Here is a 15,114-nt window from a genome sequence, read left to right as displayed (position 1 = left end):
ACCAACTCGGCGAGTTTGATGCTTTTTGCCTTGGACTCGGCGAGTCTGCTGGGCAGACAGCATCAAAACTCGATTTTTCAGCTTCATTTGCAAGTATAACAAGAAAACAAGCCTATGCTCTGATACCACTGTTGGGTTTTAAGCATTCTAACACTCCTAAGTGTACATGCCCTTTTAAAGGGTTTTTGGGAAAACTTTTAAAATAATTTTTGGAGTGAAAAATTGTTTGATAATTATAAAAGATCTTTTAGAATGCTTTTTGACAAGAAAAAAAATATATGATTTTAAAAGTTAGAATTTAAGACTTTGAGTGATTTTTGGTGTTTTAGCACTTGCTAAGCAAACGCATTTTAAAACTTACTTTAAGTAAAAAGCCTTTTTTATTGATTTTTTTTTTTTTTTTTTTTTTTTGAAAATGACTTAAGGTAAAAACAATCCCAAATAACCCCCCGTAAACTTCGTAACTTGTGAAATGCATAATATGAATATGAATTCCAGGCGTTTATCGATGAATGGAATCAAAAAACCGTAGGTGATTGCCAGTGAGGTTCGATGAGCACGTAGCGCCTATTATAGAAATGGAATCACTCAGAACAAAGTCGTACTTTTTTGTAGAATCAATACAATTAAAATACCCACTTCGAAAGAGGATCAACAATCCATAAGTGAGAGAGAAAACCCGATGGGCGGCGGCGGCGGTGGCGGAGGCGGTGGTGTCCTTGGAATTCTGCTGGACAGCTCTGTTATTTTGGACTCCACCTCAAACGACAATGAAACTGCATCACTTCGCTCCGGAGTTGACTATTTACTTCGCAAGCTTCGCCATTCCAACATTCCGACGGTAACTCTTTCTCTCCGGCCACCCTTCTCCGTTTCTCTGATTTCTCCGATCTTTTGGTGTGCATGCAATTCGTGTACTCTTTTACCAATTTCATCTTTTTAGGTTCTTTGACATTATTCCTTTAAATTGATTGAATTGTAATGTGGAAAAATACCTCTAATTGTCTCGATAACCCATGGATTCTTTTGTGAATCCATTACTCCTTATTCTTACATTCATACCCATGGAAACAGTGACGAACGAGGGAGAGTCGCTACTCCCCCCAATCCAGTTCTTCCAGTTCACCTTTTGGTTAACAAAGATCTTTATACGATTTATTCCCCAAACTAATCAATTTGTAAACTTCAATTGATCGATCATTGCGATTTGAGATATGAGAATTCAGATGATGAGTTGCTTAAAACCACTCTTTAACCTTGGATACATCAACAACCAATCTCATGTATAATCTTGCTTATTTCATCTTTTTTGGTCAGCATTTTAACTTTCATCTTTCCTTCTGTACAGGGAATATGTTATGCAGTAGGTTTTCCAGAAGCAAAGGTAATAATACTGTATCAAGATGATTTTCATGAATCGAATCTTTTATATATTCTGTAAGAAATATAATAAGTGTGTTTCATATTCTTATTGTAGGTGAGCCTTCTTGAGAAGCTGATTTGTGAATTCTCATTTGAGAGATTCATCTACAATCGATCTTCCATAGATGACACTGTAAATGTGGTTTCTCAAGCTTGGGAGAACAATGGTGGGAGTATTTTGCATGTGGTTTCAAACAACTTTGAAGGGATTCTTCCAAATGCATCTAATTTTGATTGGATGAATGTTGTTGTAAGTAAGTAACTAGACTTTAGAAGAAAGCTCACTTTAATCTTATATCAACACAAAGTCTTTTTCTTTTTTCGACTGAATGAACTGTCTGAATGTGAGTAAATGACCATTTTACCCTTCTGAACTAATGAAATGATCTAGATGGCAATGGTGATGGCTTGAGTAAGGATCAAAATGGGATTTGTATAAAGAAACTAGAAGAGTTGCCTATGATAATATGCGAGTTGAATAAAAAGGTAATATTTATGTCTCTTTCCACAATTCTCAATAACAAATTTCTTGTGCTTTTTTGAAGTCTATACAAATTCTTTGGTAGAGGAGTTGTTTAGATTGTTGTTCTTTGTTTCCATTATTTTGAATATATAAAAAAGAAAATCAAGAATCATATTTTTCTTTTGTTCTTTGCTTTCAAGTAGTCAAGTGAAGATAACATGGTTGTGGGTTATATTATGAAGCCTTCTCGTGAAGCAGATTTTGCAAAGGTGAGATTTTTTTCATTTTCTTTAAAATTCTAAACACTAAGAGTGACTATAAAACTTTAAATGTGCATTTATTCAACACCATTTTACCCTTTTCCTAGTTTATGCAATAGTGTTTCATTTTAGGGCCAAAAAGTGAAACATTTTTACATAAATTGTTAGACAAAAGAAACTTTATAACATAAATTGCTATAAAAAAGCAGAACATTGTTGCATAAATGCACATTCAACCCAAAAATAATGTAAAATTTTGTTATTGTAACATTGAAAACTAAATAATATCATCTTTTTGTTTTCAGAGAGGTGCATTTCCACTAAACCCTACCCAAAATGGCTTGATATTTTTGCCTCTCACATTTGATCTCCCGATTTTATCACAATTGAAAAAAGTGGACATTATTATCCATAAAGCAACCGATGAAATTTCATCAATTGAAAGAAGCAATTCTTGTAATTCCTCTAGTAAGATCATTTACACCACAGGAATGCTGGAATTACAGAGGTAAACTTTATAAATATTATCAACTTTTTCTATATGTATATATAATTCTTAAGATTTGACTTAATCTGATAAGCTATATACAAGTGTTTCTTTTGTTTTTTACCTAATACAGATCAATTTATCTATTTTACAAATTTGCCCTTGTTTTAGGTGTATAGGTGAAGTTCCAGATTGCTGTGTGATCGATCCATTTGATAACATTTTTCCAGTTGTGGATCGATTAAGAATTCAAGAAATCTTATTAGGATTGGTTGAACTTAAAACAGAAAGTCAATGCAATATCAGAGGACCTTATTTTCTAAAGGTTTTCTAACATTATAAAATATTTTATATATTATTCGTTTCTATGCATGATAAATTGTTTTAATTCACTCAATATTTATATGTTTTCAGGTTGATAATTTTGAGGATGTTGAATTGGAAAAAAGGCTCCATGATGCTAAGTTATGTCTACCAAGTATTGTAAAACCTCAAGTTGCATGTGGTGTAGCTGATGCCCATAGTATGGTAATATATATTATTTTTCATTAAATAATTTTTTTTAAAAAAATAATTAAGAAAATGACCTAATTGCATTATGTATATGAACAGGCTATTGTCTTTAAAGCTGCTGATTTCCCAGGTTTAAATGTTCCTCTTCCAGCAATTGTGCAGGTATGCCATTTAATTTATTGGCTGATAGGGGTAAATTTGGTATTATCTTTTTTTAGGGTTCCTTTTGGGGCATTGTACTATTTTCACTATGTGTGCTTGTTTTACATTTAGACTTTTGTTTCTTGTTTCTTTTTTCCTTATCTGGAAAAACAATGCTTAAAATAAAGTTGAGAAAATAGAAGTTAAATAATAAATGAAGGAAATTTTGTAAACAATATTCTCCAACTCTTTGTTTAAACGAGTTAAAAAGAATCTTGAATTGAAATTACAGGAATATGTGGATCATTCATCAACTCTTTTCAAATTCTATGTTTTGGGGGAAAAGGTATTTTATGCAGTGAAAAATTCAACACCAAATGCCAAGATCTTGAAGAAATCATCTGAAAGCAATCAATTCAAACCTCTACTATTTGACAGGTATTACATGATATATTGTTGTTTCCAAAATCCAAAATTGATTCAAGAATTTGATTTAAATTACCATTTCTTACAGTTTAAAATCTCTGCCTACTGATGGAAACAAGAAGCCTACAGAGATGAAAGAACAGAATCTTGATCTTGATCTTGTTACTGATGCTGCAAATTACCTTAGAAGTGTTCTTGATCTCACAATCTTTGGCTTTGATGTTGTTGTGAGTCACCCTATGAACCCTAAAATGAAAAAAAGATTTGCAAAATTGATCGATTTTGAGCTGAAATTTCAAGTACAATGATAATATTTGAATCTTTATTTCAAAGTTTGATCCAATCACTCATTTTTGCAAACTGGTAGTGTTTTCTTGGTATTTTCTCAGTTTAATTATAAGTTGATTATGATATTCATGATGTTAAATGTTATTAATATTTTAGATTGAAGAGGGGACACGAGATCATGTTATTGTGGATGTAAATTACTTGCCATCATTCAAAGAAGTGGCTAATGATGTTGCAATTCCTTCATTTTGGGATGCTATCAAGATGAAGTATCTTTTGTTTAGAAAGAGAGAGAATGAGAATTGTGTTTCATAGTTATATAATGTGTAAGCTAGAGATAAAGATGATTATTAATCTTTTGTTATTTGAACCTTTTTTTGAAAAATGTCTTGTTGTAGCCACTAAACAGATTGAAAGCATGTTTTAACAAAGAATCACAATACAATTGTTGTTTGCAATCTTGTGATCTTTGTTTATCAAGTGTAGTCTTGGTGTTTAAAAAAGATTTATGAATATGATGCAAAAGAAACTCATATATAACTTATTTATGTGTTTCTTTCTGTCATTTACTGATATATGGATAAATAATGTCAATTGAAATAAGTTTTTGTATGGACAAAGATTGTTGCTATTTTGGACCAAATTAAGAGGACTGGAATAATATCGAATAAAAGATGTTTGTCATTAATAATCCTTGTAAATGTGAAATTAAAATAAAAAGAACAAAAGAACACATTCTCTACTTTTGGTCAAAATAACAGTAATATTTCACAAGAAATTACAAACACGAATGCAATTACATCAACAGAAATGATGTTTGGCTTGTTAGGGTTGTTAGTTGGGATTATCTGATCTTTGCTTTCTTGGTGATTCGATCATTTTGAAATGTTTTTCCTCTTTTGTTATGGAGCTTTCCCTTTTTCAACTGTTCTTTTTTGTGTTTTATCCTATTAGGGTTTCTCTTCTGAAGACAAGATAAATGAGAAAATGATTAGATGTAAAAAATAGCAACATAATTTCATTGATGTGTTTGTTATAGCATTAGCATCCTATTTTTTTTATTTCTTCCTATCACAGCATTGTACTTTGAAAAATACAATCCTTTAATAAGAAAAAAGTTCAAAGTAAAATGTTATAGTAAAATTGAATAAAAAAAAAATCAATGAGGGCAAATTCGTATAAAGTTAGAACTTCATAGGAAAAAAATTAAATGCAGGAAATAGCGACGTACTTTCATTAATTGTTTATTATGTCATCCTACTTTCATTTCTCCATATTACAACATTGTATATTGAAAAGTCTACCCATTTATAGCAATTATTATATATACTCTTTGGCTTTCAAACTTTAGCCACAACACTTTTCTATATTGACAGGTTGGGTACCTACACATTTTGGGTTTCAGACTTTGACCACAACACTTGTATATTGACAGGTTTTGTCCTTAATTGACTAATTGTCATGTTTGGTCCCTAGACTTTTTGGGTTTCAAACTTTGGCCATAAGACTTTCGTATATTGACAGGTTTGGTCCTTAGACTTTCGTATTTAGCATGTTTGGTACCCGCGCAAAGCGGAGGTAAGATCACTCTAGTTACATCTAAATGCAAAGCAATTTTCACTATTATAATTGAGTACATTAACATGTCTTACAATGCGCTTTTTCATGCTCATGTATAAGTCCATGACCAACAACTTGTGTTGCGAAGCACTCGTCTCTCCCGGTAACGCCTTGCAATCAATACACGCCTTACGGTCCCATTTTCGCAAAAGGAGGTAGTCATTTTGACTATTACACCCTTCACTATGAAAGGTAATCAAATGCGCATCCCTCTTTTTAAAAAAGGAGTTTGCAACCACCAAATCGTGTGCAGTTGCAAACTCTAGTAACCTATGTCCCTCATCGTTCCTAGTACCAAATCCAAAACCACCGTGCACTGTCTCATATCCATCGGCCTTTTTTCCTATATGTCCATTGAAGTCTCCCCCTAAGAATATACATTCATTGATAGGTATACCTTTTACTATATCATCTAATGATTCCCAAAAACTCCTCTTTATCGAATCTTCTAGCGTGGGATGTGGTCGATGTTCACCATCTTTCTTTCTACTGCTACTTTGATCGCAATGATCCTATCACAACATCTTTTAACTTCTAATACGTTGTCTTTGAGGTTTGTTGATATCAAGATCCCTACACCGTTTATTGCGTTCTCTAGTCCTGCATGCCACAACTTATACCCGTTACACTCGAGTGTAGCTTCCTCCTCCTTCCACTTGGTTTCTTGTATGCATGCGATGTCCACTTTCCTTTTTCTTAATGCATTTGTCAATTTCAATAACTTATCATTCAATGTTCCAACATTTATGGTGCATATTCGTACTTGGCCTTTGAGATGAGGCCTTTTTGGAAGCTGCTCAAACCAAAACCAATAAATAAAGATATTAGATGGTAAACAATAAATATTAGAAGGGAAATGTTGAATGATATAAAGAATAGTTAATAAATGGTAAATAGTAAATAGTAAATAATAATTGAAATACGATACGTGGTACTAAATAGATGAGACATAAAAATATGTAACAAATTATAAGTAGGTAATACAAAATAGATGATAGAGACTAGCAAGTTGTAAAAATTTAATACGTAATATGTAGTAGATGTTAAGTATTAAGTACTAAGTAATGCATATTAGTCGGTTAAAAAGGTTAAATTTTAAATAATAGATAATAGAAAATATTAAATAGTTAAAAGGTGCTATCAAATAATAACTAAAAGCAAAGGCTCATACAGGAATAGATAGATCGGCAACTTCACAAGCCAATTGAGCTTGTTTTGCATGTAATTCTTTTATTTCCTACAAAATAAAAGCATATTTTAGTTTCTCATTTGATTGTAAAATGTGATAGATTTCTCAACATACAATGCTTTAATAAGAAAAGAAATTCAAAGTATAATGTTATAGTAAAATGAAATGGAAGCAAGATGATATAATACACAAATAAATGAAAGTACATTGCTATTTCTTACATTTAGCCTTGAGAAAATGTTGGCATGCTTAGGAAATGGAAGAAATAGCAATGTACTTTTATTGATTGTTTTTTATAGCATCCTACTTTGATTTTCCCATATTCCAACATTGTACTTTGAAAATTCTACCCAATTATAGCAATGTCATTCAAATACAAAGCAATTTTCACTGCTATAAATGAGTACACATTTACAACAACCTCTCTTGCAATGTGCTTTATCATGCTCATGTATATTTCCATGATCAACAGTCTGTGTTCCGAAATGCAAATCTCCCCCGTTAACACCTTGCAATCTATGCACGCGCCAAGGTGTCGTTTCCGCAAAAGAAGGTAGTCATTTTGAGTGTTTTTCCCCTCACTCTCAGTCTGAAAGGTAATTAAATGCGCATCCTTCTTTTTAAAAAAGGAGTTTGAGACCACCAAATCGTGTGCAGTTGCAAACCCTAGCAGCCTGTGTCCCTCTTCGTTCCTAGTGCCATGTCCTAAACCACCGTGCACTGTCTCATACCCATCCGCCTCTTTTCCTATATGTCCATTGAAGTCTCCCCCTAAGAATATACATTCATTCATAGGTATTCCTTTTACTATATCATCTAATGATTCCCAAAAACTCATCTTTTTTGACTCTTCCAATGTAGGATGTGGTGCGTACGCAGAGATAACGTGCACTACTTCTTCCTCTACCACTACCTTAATTGATATAATCCTATCGAAACATCTTCTAACTTCTACTACATTGTCTATAAGATTCTTTGATAGCAAGACTCCTACACCATTTACAGTGTTCTCAAGACTGGCATACCACAACTTATAGCCATTACACTCAGTGGTTTCCGCCCCCTTCCACTTAGTCTCTTGTATACAAGCAATGTCTACTTTCCTTTTTCTTAATGCATCGGTTAGTTGCATCAACTTATTCTCATCCATTCTTCCTACATTCAAGGTACATATTCGTATATGACCGCTATCACTTGTTATTTGAGGCTGCTCAACCGAAAATCCAACATCAATAAATAAAGTCGTTCAGATAGTAAACAATATATATATTAAATGGAAAATATTGAATAATAAATAATCATTTGAGTTATGAGGCAACAAAAAAGAAGTGGTTTGCGAATGATGTGATTTACCGAAACAATCTTATTTTCAAGGAGCAAGAGAAAAGGAAGATCCAATATTTGAATCCGAAATTTCTATTTCTAACTCTTGGATTTTGATTAGGTGTAAAAATAATTTATAGCAAGATAAGCTTAAGAGTAATATATAACCATATATGTAAAATACTTCAAAGGTGATAACAAAAATAATTAAAAGTAAAGGCTCTTACATAGAGAGGCCGGATCGTTTTCGCATATAATTGAGTAGATTTTCCAAAAGAAATAAGAAAAAAAAATTGAAATAGAAAGAAATAAAAGTACATTGCTATTTAACGTACCTTACAACGTAACATGGATGTCTCTTCTTCCTTGGATTTTTTCACACTTGTGGGATAGTTCTTCTTACGATCCTCACGCCACTGCTTAACTTCTTCATCCATGTAATTAAAAGAGCATACTTTTCTATAAATGACAAGTTTACCCTTATTAAAAACACAAGCTGTATTAATTCGTTCTTTCTGTATTAAGTCAAAAAGATGCATTCATGTATAGCTTATTAGATTGAATCTTGTGTTCATTTATCATGTCGTAATTTAGTTGGTAAAATACAAGTAAAGAACTACAAGTTAAACATTGAAGCGCAAAGAAATTACTTTTTTTTAAAATTGGTGGAATTTCGAGGATGCGAATTTACTGAAGCATTGCTCTTACCCTCTGATATTTAAGAATCAAAACGAATAATGATTAGTGAAAGAAGTGCATCAACTAACTATGAGGTGTTGATCTTTATTCATATTGGAAATGCACAATGTTGTAATAGAAAGAAAGAAGAGTATATGTTGGTGTAATAAACAAAAGTATATTGTTTTTTCATACATTTAACCTTTTTCTTAAAATTAAAAACTAACTCTATACAACAAAGAAGTGCATCAACTAACTATGAGGTGTTCACCTTTATTCATGTTTCCATTTTTGACATGTTTTGCATGCTGAAACTGGGATTTATATCTGTACACACTCGAGCTTTATGCGAATTAACAATTCATTTAGTGAAGAATGAAAAAGAGATTATGAAGCTTATTAAGCATAAAACATACCCTTTACATGAAGTGTGATTCTTTTTATTTCCTGTGAAGTTCTTGGGTTGAGACAAAGTTCCTTTTGTGTCCTGTTCATAGCATTCTGAATTTAAAGCGAATATATTGCTCTACCACAAAAAAAAACCTATCATGCTTTCTACTACTTATGGATTATCTCAACAAAATCCAGCTAATTTAGCTTCAGATTCTATAAACAAGTTGTATGACAAAATAGATTTGTGACTCATATTCTCTTCTAACATCAACTTCATCTTTTGTAGATGGTATAGAAATCAAAGACCTTAGCTAGCTAATTACAAGTCAATAAAGCCAATCAACTTTTAGCATCAATAATTTGATGAGTTTTGTATGCCAGAAAGAAGTACAGACTACAGACTACAGATAAGACAAGAAGAACTGATACCTTAAAATTTGTGATTGTAGGAGAAGGATTATGTGCTTTGACTGAAGTAGAAGCATGGGGTGAATATAAGCTCCCTTGCTGTGAAACAAATCTTTGTTGTTGATTACCATGATGAATAGGGTCATTCATGGGGAAATTGCAACTTTGGGGTCCCACATCTTGAGAAATGTGGTTCTAGAACATGCAAAATTACCAAAAACGAAATAGACATCATTGAGGTTTTGTAGTTTTGACTTTTGATCTATAGACTATAACCAAAACAACACAGCTAAATATGCATACGCAACAGGCTACAGACTTCAACTCCTATCGTTGTCAAAGACCATATGTAAAAGACTTTTTTGTGCTAATGTCCACAAGGGAAATTTGAACATTCTCGCTTGAATTATCTCTTCACTTATACCATAAATAGTTAACTGGTTAACCACAAGACACCTGATGCTAAAATCTCTAAAAATCCCATTTGTTACATCGTGTAAGGCAGCTAGAAATGCTAAGAGACTAAGGATATAAAAATCTTTCAAGCACCAAAGGCAAAAGCTATCCATTTTTTAGTATCAACATGAAGAATACATAGATTACTGCACACCAAAAAGCTGAACATAACAACAAAACTGATACCTGTAAATTATTGGGAGTAGAATGGAAGTTGTGTGATTGCTGTGTTTGAACTGAAACAGAAGCATTGGGTTGAAATTGGTTCCCTTGTAATTGCTGACCCATATTAGGCAAATTGACATCCATCGTTGGTGAATGAAATCTATGTTGTCCTTGATTACCATGTTCAAAGGAGCTTCTACCGAAATTAGACATGCCAAATTGCTGATTTGCAGGAAAACCAGTATTTTGATGACTCGTTGTATTCTTATTATGGATTTGGAACATCGGAAAATTGCCAGGAGGATATTGGGCATAATTGGGGTTTTGTAATTGGAATTGTCTACCAACATTTTGGTTGTATACAGGATGATTCATGGAGTTATTAGCAAAGAACTGGCCATGTTGTTGAGAAGAATTAAACTGGTTTGGAGGAAAGGGATTGTAATTGTGCTGTGGATTGAATCCACCAATACCGTTGGGGAATTGATCCGTAGAACTTCGCAAGGGAATGGGCTGATTAGAGAAATTCATGAAACGAGATGGAGCATCAATTGTCCTGTTATTGGGATATAATCCTCCAACACTACCATTGTACGTTTGCTGATAAATGAGAGAGTTAACCTGTTCATCATTTAATACATGTAATTAGCTCACCATAAACATAAACTTCACATAAAAGTTCATAAGAATACGTTCGTAAACCGAATTGCAGTTATGTTTTGGGAGCCGATGGAGTAATCAGCTAGTTAACAATATGTTCGAAAAGAAAAAGTAGAAAGGGAAGCAGAGCACCTGTTGAACTATGGAAGCAATTGTTGGATCTTGATTGGAGTTATGATGAGGATTCATGATCAAGCACACTGTGGTGAAAATTTCATAAACCTCGTTGTGATTGTTCTTGAATGAGGTCCTTGGACGACAACAAACCTTACATACTGAAAAAGAATTGCAAGGACAAGCGATTTGGTAGGAAGTGTCGAAGTATTTGAATCTTAAAGAACACGTTTACTTGATCTTGCCCTATCGATCACATATAAGATAAAAGAAAATAAATTAACAAGAAAAAGAAAAACAGAGGAAATGATTAGGTTGCGCTTAGTTATGGAAAAACAATATTCATTTTTCGTTATTGTTTTCCCTTTTCGATTTTCGTTTTTCGTTTTCATTTTTCATTTAAAAATTTAGAAAACGTGTTTAGTTAAACTTATTCATTTTTCAATTTCAGTTTTAGAAAATTAGAAAACGTGTTTAGATGTGTATTTTTCATTTTTAGAAAATGGTAGTGGTGGTAGGGTGTAGGTGGGGGAGGTGACGGTAGCGGGTCAACGGCGGTGGTGGTGATGACAGGCGATGGTGGTGGCGGCGGCAATTGTGTAAGTAGTAGTGGTAGTGGTGCTAGTGACGAGTTAGTGGTAGTGGTGGTGGTAATGTTGATGGTAGGTCGGTGATTGTCGTGGTGGTGTTGGGTAGGTGGGGGTGCGAGTGTGTGTTTGTGTGTGTATGTGTGTGTTTGTGGGGGTAGGTGTAGGTTTGTGTGTGTGTGTGGGTATGTATGTGTGTGTGTGGGTTCATGTGTGTGTGTATGCGTGTGGGGGTGGGTATGTATGTGTGTGTGTGTGTTTGTGGGTAGGTGTGTGTGGGTGGGTATGTATATATATATATGTGTATGTGTGTGTGTGTGTGTTTGTGGGTATGTATGTGTGTGGGGGGGGGGGGGGGGTTGGTGTGTGTGTGTGTGTGTTTGTGGGTTGGTGTGTGTGTGTGTGCGGGTGGGTGGGTGTGTGGGGGGGTGGGTGGGTATGTGTGTGTGTATGGGTGGGGGTGTTAAGGTAGGGGTAGGTAGAGGTGGATGGGGTGGAGTGGGTGTGTATTTATATTTTAGAAAAATTTTGTAATTAGAAAAATATGGAAAACAATCACTATCAGTTTTCCAAAAATTTCCAACTTCTTTGTAATTTTAGAAAAAAGAAAATTTTCATTTTCTGTGAAAAATTTAGAAAAATAGACGAACTAAACGCGTTTTCAAAATTCTCATTTTTTTTGGAAAAATTTTCCGGAAAACGGTCCATTTTTCCACAACTAAACGCACCTTTAACTTCCCGAGGACAATATTCTGTTTAGTTTTTTTGAAAAAGAAAATCAAAATCATTCATATTTTTAGGGGTGTAAACTAGCCAAACCGAATACTACCAAGCTCGAAACTCGGCCCGACTAAAATACTCGAGCTCGAAACTCGGCTCGAGCCTTGATTTTAAGCTCGAGTTCGGGCTCGTGAAATATTCGAAAGTCTCGAGCTCGGCTCGGCTCAACTCGACTAATATATAAAAAAAATCAAAATCACTAAATTGAGTAAGAAATATTAAAGATTCCACATGTAAATGTCCAAAGTCCAAACTACCAAAAAAACACTATTAATTACTTAATCTCAATATAACATCAACAATATATGTCATAATGAATAATTATAAAGAAATTATATATATATATATATATATATATATATATATATATATATATATATATATATATATATATATATATATATATGTTATAAATGAACAATTATAAAGAAATGGCATATATTTAAATTACACTAATCTCGACTAAGCTCGCGAGCCTTACGAGTTGAGTATTTTTGTACTCGAGCTCGGCTCGATAAAGTACTCGAGTAGCTCGAGCTCGAGCTCGGATCGATTAAGGTCGAGTCAATTTCAGTATGGATTATCGGTCCGAGATGTACTTTTGTGTATGAAAAAATATTTTTTCCTCTCTCTCGAATTCCGAACTTGGTTGTTATTTTTGTCAAAAACAATTTTTTGGTTATTTTTTTCAACTACACATTATATTATGGTTAGATTACTCAATTTCCTAAAATTATTTTTATCAAAAAGATGTTTCAAGCTCTTGTGATTTGTAAAGGTTTGGAGTTTTACCCCGAACAATAATAATGTCTCTGTATCTTCAAGACATGTCGTAACAAACTATAGAATCTCGAGTTCCTTCCAGAAGGACTAGGATGGATCCTTCATAGAGCAACTACTTCATTTTTTGGAAAAATCTTCTATTATTATTCAAAACATTCAAACTTTTCACTCTTTCGGGTCAATTTTGTAATACCTTGTTTCGAGTCGTTTCACAATTTGGGGTCGTGATCTGAAGATAAAGTATCAGGCTTCATCATATGGGGAAGAGAGGCTTAGGCCCATTTGGATGTAGGTAATGTAGCTATGTGAACCAAAAGTTTGGTTTATACCTTGGGGTCAAAGGGTAAAATGGGAAAGTAGTGTTTCAGACTTATTTTATGAAGTAAGGATTTTAGTTCTATGTGTTTTAAGTCAAAAGTAATTAGATGGGCTTGTAGAGCTCCTCAATACCTTTTTGTGGATATAAAGATCGTCAAAAACGGAGTTGGAACGAAGAAGTTATGATCGTTAGAAGTTAGGAAGGTTTTTGACTTAGTCTAGTACGTTGGGCGTACTAGGGCATCCCTGGTATGTTGGGCGTACGCGATCAGTGCTCAAACCCTGTTTTCTTGGTGTGATCCCTATTTAAGATTCTTAACTTCCCCAAACCCATTCCATTATCAGGCTCCACCTCTCCAACACCCTCCCTTGAAAACACTAAGCCTAGTTTGAGCCTTTTGAGCAAAAGAAGGTGATCTTGAGTGCTTTGGAGTGTTCTTAGTGCACCTTAGAGAAGAAGGAGCTCTTTGGAGAAGTGTTGGTTGCATTGGAGCTTGTAGATCCAGACTTTGTTCACCTTGATCTTTCTTCTTGAGGTATAAAGCTTGAATCTTGATGATGCATTTGTTAGATATAGCTAGTTTTGGGTGTTATGAGCTTTTGGTCACTTTAGTGCATAAATTTTAGATCTTGAAAGTTTGTGACCTTGTTATGGATAAAGTTGGAAACTTTATCCATATAAACATCATATTGATTCAGATCTAAAGGTTGGAGACTTGGACTTAATGGATTAAGTTGAAAAAGATGCACTTTTGATCCCTTTGAGACTTAAAGACTAGATCTTGGTTGTTTGGACCATTCTAATGGATAAAATTGGAAACTTTATCCATTATAGAGTTATTAAGAACGATGCAAATGTAATCTTGGACCTTAGTTTCCTTCCATGCATGATCTAGGTTGTCTCAAAGAGTTAAGAAGTTAGGATATTTGGTATTGAGCACTTAATAGCCATGTAAGATCGAAAAGTTGGAAACTTTATGATTGAGAACATCATTTGAGGGCTAGATCTGGATTTTTGGATGAAAGAGCTTAAGGATTAAGCTCTTAATGGGAAGAAAGGGTGGCAACCACGTACGCTAGGCATACCAAAAGGTAGGTTGTGCGTACGTGGTCAACCCCTCGACTCTGGTCAAACGTGTAGTATGACGCGCATACCTATTGAGCACGCCCAACGTACTCACCGATTTGACCCGATTGACTCGTTAACTTTGACTTTGAGTTTGACCAAGAGTTTGACCTAGCGTATTTTTGGTACATTGACTATAAGTTAAGTTTGGTCATGTTACATTGAATAGATGACCGATAGAGCTGATATTCGGAGCAATGTCACGTTCAGCAATCTTTCCAATTGAGAGGTGAGTCTCCTCATTGTAACCGTGGGTCAAAGGCACCAATGTCGACCCACTAGGATATGTTATGTGCTTGTTGTCTTTGTGACTCTTGTTGTATGCTTGTATGTCTGTTTGATATATGTATGTGGGGTGAAATAGACTCGTATGGTTGAAAAATACCGATTGAGTTGAAATAGACCCGGTACAACCTTGAGCTGACATATGAGTTGAGATAGACTCGGTGGTGAAATAGACCCAATACAACCTTGAGTTGAGGTATATGATGGGTTTTGGACATAAGAACATCCT

The 15,114-nt window shown here is 34.0% G+C and overlaps 2 protein-coding genes across 6 annotated transcripts; one reads left to right on the top strand and one right to left on the bottom strand.

The window, feature by feature from the left end:
• Positions 1-466: 466 nt before the first annotated feature.
• ITPK4 (inositol 1,3,4-trisphosphate 5/6-kinase 4) lies at positions 467-4,458 on the top strand. The gene is made up of 12 exons (XM_078992232.1): positions 467-841; positions 1,349-1,384; positions 1,478-1,676; positions 1,814-1,908; positions 2,089-2,154; positions 2,451-2,653; positions 2,804-2,957; positions 3,047-3,160; positions 3,245-3,307; positions 3,579-3,724; positions 3,801-3,939; positions 4,157-4,458. Exons 1-12 carry the CDS (start codon positions 683-685, stop codon positions 4,313-4,315), a joined length of 1,533 nt encoding a protein of 510 aa, XP_078848358.1. The 5' UTR covers positions 467-682; the 3' UTR covers positions 4,316-4,458.
• Positions 4,459-4,826: 368 nt separating this feature from the next.
• On the bottom strand, positions 4,827-11,247 carry LOC145043543 (uncharacterized). Of its 5 annotated transcripts, none has more exons than XR_013681054.1 (11): positions 11,025-11,247; positions 10,254-10,853; positions 9,633-9,806; positions 9,227-9,297; positions 9,082-9,152; positions 8,783-8,843; positions 8,468-8,591; positions 7,231-8,016; positions 6,792-6,857; positions 5,653-6,413; positions 4,827-4,964 (listed from the first exon to the last, which is right to left on the bottom strand). XR_013681054.1 is itself a non-coding variant. In XM_078992231.1 (10 exons), the coding sequence occupies exons 1-10, from the start codon at positions 11,079-11,081 to the stop codon at positions 6,069-6,071; spliced, it is 2,355 nt and encodes a 784-aa protein (XP_078848357.1). In that variant the 5' UTR covers positions 11,082-11,247; the 3' UTR covers positions 5,594-6,068. The 5 variants fall into 5 exon arrangements, 1 of the variants encoding a protein (XP_078848357.1); XR_013681055.1 differs by having other exon boundaries at positions 9,082-9,137; XR_013681057.1 differs by lacking the exon at positions 7,231-8,016.
• Positions 11,248-15,114: the final 3,867 nt, after the last annotated feature.

The sequence above is a fragment of the Lactuca saligna genome, chromosome 4 (genome assembly GCF_052625555.1).
Source record: "Lactuca saligna cultivar CGN05327 chromosome 4, ASM5262555v1, whole genome shotgun sequence".
In the NCBI taxonomy this organism is placed as follows: Eukaryota; Viridiplantae; Streptophyta; class Magnoliopsida; order Asterales; family Asteraceae; genus Lactuca; species Lactuca saligna.
Note: the sequence above shows the minus strand (reverse complement) of the source record. Positions and strands in the feature narration are given on the sequence as shown.

What these genes read in the sequence shown, in the direction of transcription:
- ITPK4 (XM_078992232.1), top strand. Translation starts at nt 683, where the DNA reads ATGGGCGGCGGCGGCGGTGGCGGAGGCGGTGGTGTCCTTGGAATTCTG. An exon ending in GGAATGCTGGAATTACAGAG is followed by an intron (nt 2,654 to 2,803) that starts GTAAACTTTATA and finishes CCCTTGTTTTAG; the next exon opens with GTGTATAGGTGAAGTTCCAG. An exon ending in GAGGACCTTATTTTCTAAAG is followed by an intron (nt 2,958 to 3,046) that starts GTTTTCTAACAT and finishes ATATGTTTTCAG; the next exon opens with GTTGATAATTTTGAGGATGT.
- LOC145043543 (XM_078992231.1), bottom strand. Translation starts at nt 11,081, where the DNA reads ATGAATCCTCATCATAACTCCAATCAAGATCCAACAATTGCTTCCATA. An exon ending in CTACAATCACAAATTTTAAG is followed by an intron (nt 9,298 to 9,632) that starts GTATCAGTTCTT and finishes TGCTATGAACAG; the next exon opens with GACACAAAAGGAACTTTGTC. An exon ending in TAAAGCACATTGCAAGAGAG is followed by an intron (nt 6,858 to 7,230) that starts GTTGTTGTAAAT and finishes TTTATTTTGTAG; the next exon opens with GAAATAAAAGAATTACATGC.